Source organism: Frankliniella occidentalis, unplaced genomic scaffold (genome assembly GCF_000697945.3).
Source record: "Frankliniella occidentalis isolate FOCC.00 unplaced genomic scaffold, Focc_3.1 Scaffold113, whole genome shotgun sequence".
NCBI classification, from domain to species: domain Eukaryota; kingdom Metazoa; phylum Arthropoda; class Insecta; order Thysanoptera; family Thripidae; genus Frankliniella; species Frankliniella occidentalis.
The window spans coordinates 775082-776759 of record NW_026267241.1 but is presented as its reverse complement, the minus strand read 5'-3'; the positions used below and the strand labels follow the sequence as shown (position 1 = coordinate 776759).

The 1678-nt window shown below is 48.6% G+C and overlaps 1 protein-coding gene across 2 annotated transcripts in view; it reads right to left on the bottom strand.

The window, feature by feature from the left end:
• The window catches only part of LOC113208510 (GAS2-like protein pickled eggs), a 167222-nt gene that overhangs the window by 48937 nt on the left and 116607 nt on the right, over positions 1–1678 (bottom strand). For both annotated transcript variants that reach the window (XM_052270164.1, XM_052270165.1), the window contains exon 2: positions 809–999. In XM_052270164.1, the coding sequence (XP_052126124.1) occupies positions 809–976 (168 nt within the window). In that variant the 5' untranslated portion in view covers positions 977–999. The remainder of the gene's footprint in view (positions 1–808; positions 1000–1678) is intronic.

Here is a 1678-nt window from a genome sequence, read left to right as displayed (position 1 = left end):
TTTTATTTTCCACCTGAACAACTTTTGTCGTTCTTGAACAACTTTTGTTGTCCCTGAACAACTTTTGTTGTCCCTGCACAACTTTTGTTGTTACTGAACAATCGATGTTGTTCTACAACAACCCAATGCCGCTATGTAACGACTTTTCCCATTAAAAAACTTAACGACAAATTTGTCGTTATTTCGATGATTTTTTTTAACAGTGAATAATTGCTCCCCCCCTCTCTCTCTCTCTCTCTCTCTCTCTCTCTCTCTCTCTCTCTCTCTCTCTCTCTCTGTGTTTCTTTCCTCTCTATCCCTCGTCCCTCGCGAGACGTAGACCGACCAGGGGGTCCATGACGGCGCGGATAAGCGCCACCGCAGAGGCGTCGGTCGCGCGGTATCGGGACGCTACGGTGCCGCCGCCCACGCTCCGCCACGCTCTGCCACGCCCTGCGGTCACGAGCGTGAACACGCGCGATAACGGCCACACGTATGAGACACACTCGAGCCGCGCCGAGCGTGAGGGCGGCGGTGAGCCAATCAGGACCTTGCGGGGACCCAGCGGGGGGCGGCCGCCCTCAGGAGATAAGCGACGCCGAAGTCACGACGCGGCGTGCTCTACACACGCACTCGACCAGGAATTTAATTTTTCCGGTAAAGTACTTCAGAGAATGTTTAAAGAGAAATTTCTAATATAGCCTAATTTATTTATTTTTAAAGTTTCCTTTTTCTTCAAATATTTTGATTTTTTCCAATTTTTCAGAAAGAGTTTCGATTTTCGAAAAACTTTTGAACTAAGTAAATCTGCTTTTCAAAAGGCACTCACCTTGCACAGCAGCACGCCCGTCTCGAGGCGGTCCAGGAAGTTGTCGACGCCCAGGTCCAGGCCCGGGTACAGCGCGTTGAGCCACTCGGCCAGGTCCTCCTTCATGGCGTACAGGTACTCCTCCGAGGACTTGAACGGCCGGTAGGGCCGCGCCTCGAGCAGCGCCATGGCGGGGCGGGGTCGGCGTCAGCCTGCGGACACCACAAGGGGGACATGTGGTTACTCATTGAGCCACGGGCGCCGCCAAGTAGTGCGACGAGGGGCCAAGGGGTCCCGCACAAAAAATTTAATTGCGTACCAATTTTCCAGTTTTTTCTTGTTTTTTCCTGATTTTTTATTGACTTTTCCTAGATTTGTCCTTGATTTTTTCGTGATTTTTTTCTGACATCTTAAGGGGGCATCCTAGTGTAGCGGGCTCAAAAAATGGAGAAAAATATTTTGGGCTCAAAAAATCCCTTATGGTCTCTAGATTACAGCCCACTTTGTCCGGTGCGTCAATTCGAATTCTCCTGCCCGTAAGAGCGTAGGGCGTGAAGCAGTACGCAGCGTTCCGTCAGCATCCCAAAACTTTTACGGCGTTTTTCTCGAAACGCCTTTTTTCGAACTGGTGGGCACTCTAGCGGCCAAACCGCTTGGCCGATCGGGTTGCGATTTTTCGTGGTTGCTCCTCTCGCGTATCTCTATCGTGTGAACTAGGATATCCGTATTCGGATACCTCCTTCACAGTGAAAAAAATTGAAAACATTCAGATTTTTAGTCAAAATTTTATCATTTAAGTTTGAGGCGTTCAAAAAAATAGTAAATTTTGCTCTATCGCAAAACTCCTAGTTCACACGATAGCCACACTCCTAAAGTTTAATTTCCTTTTTT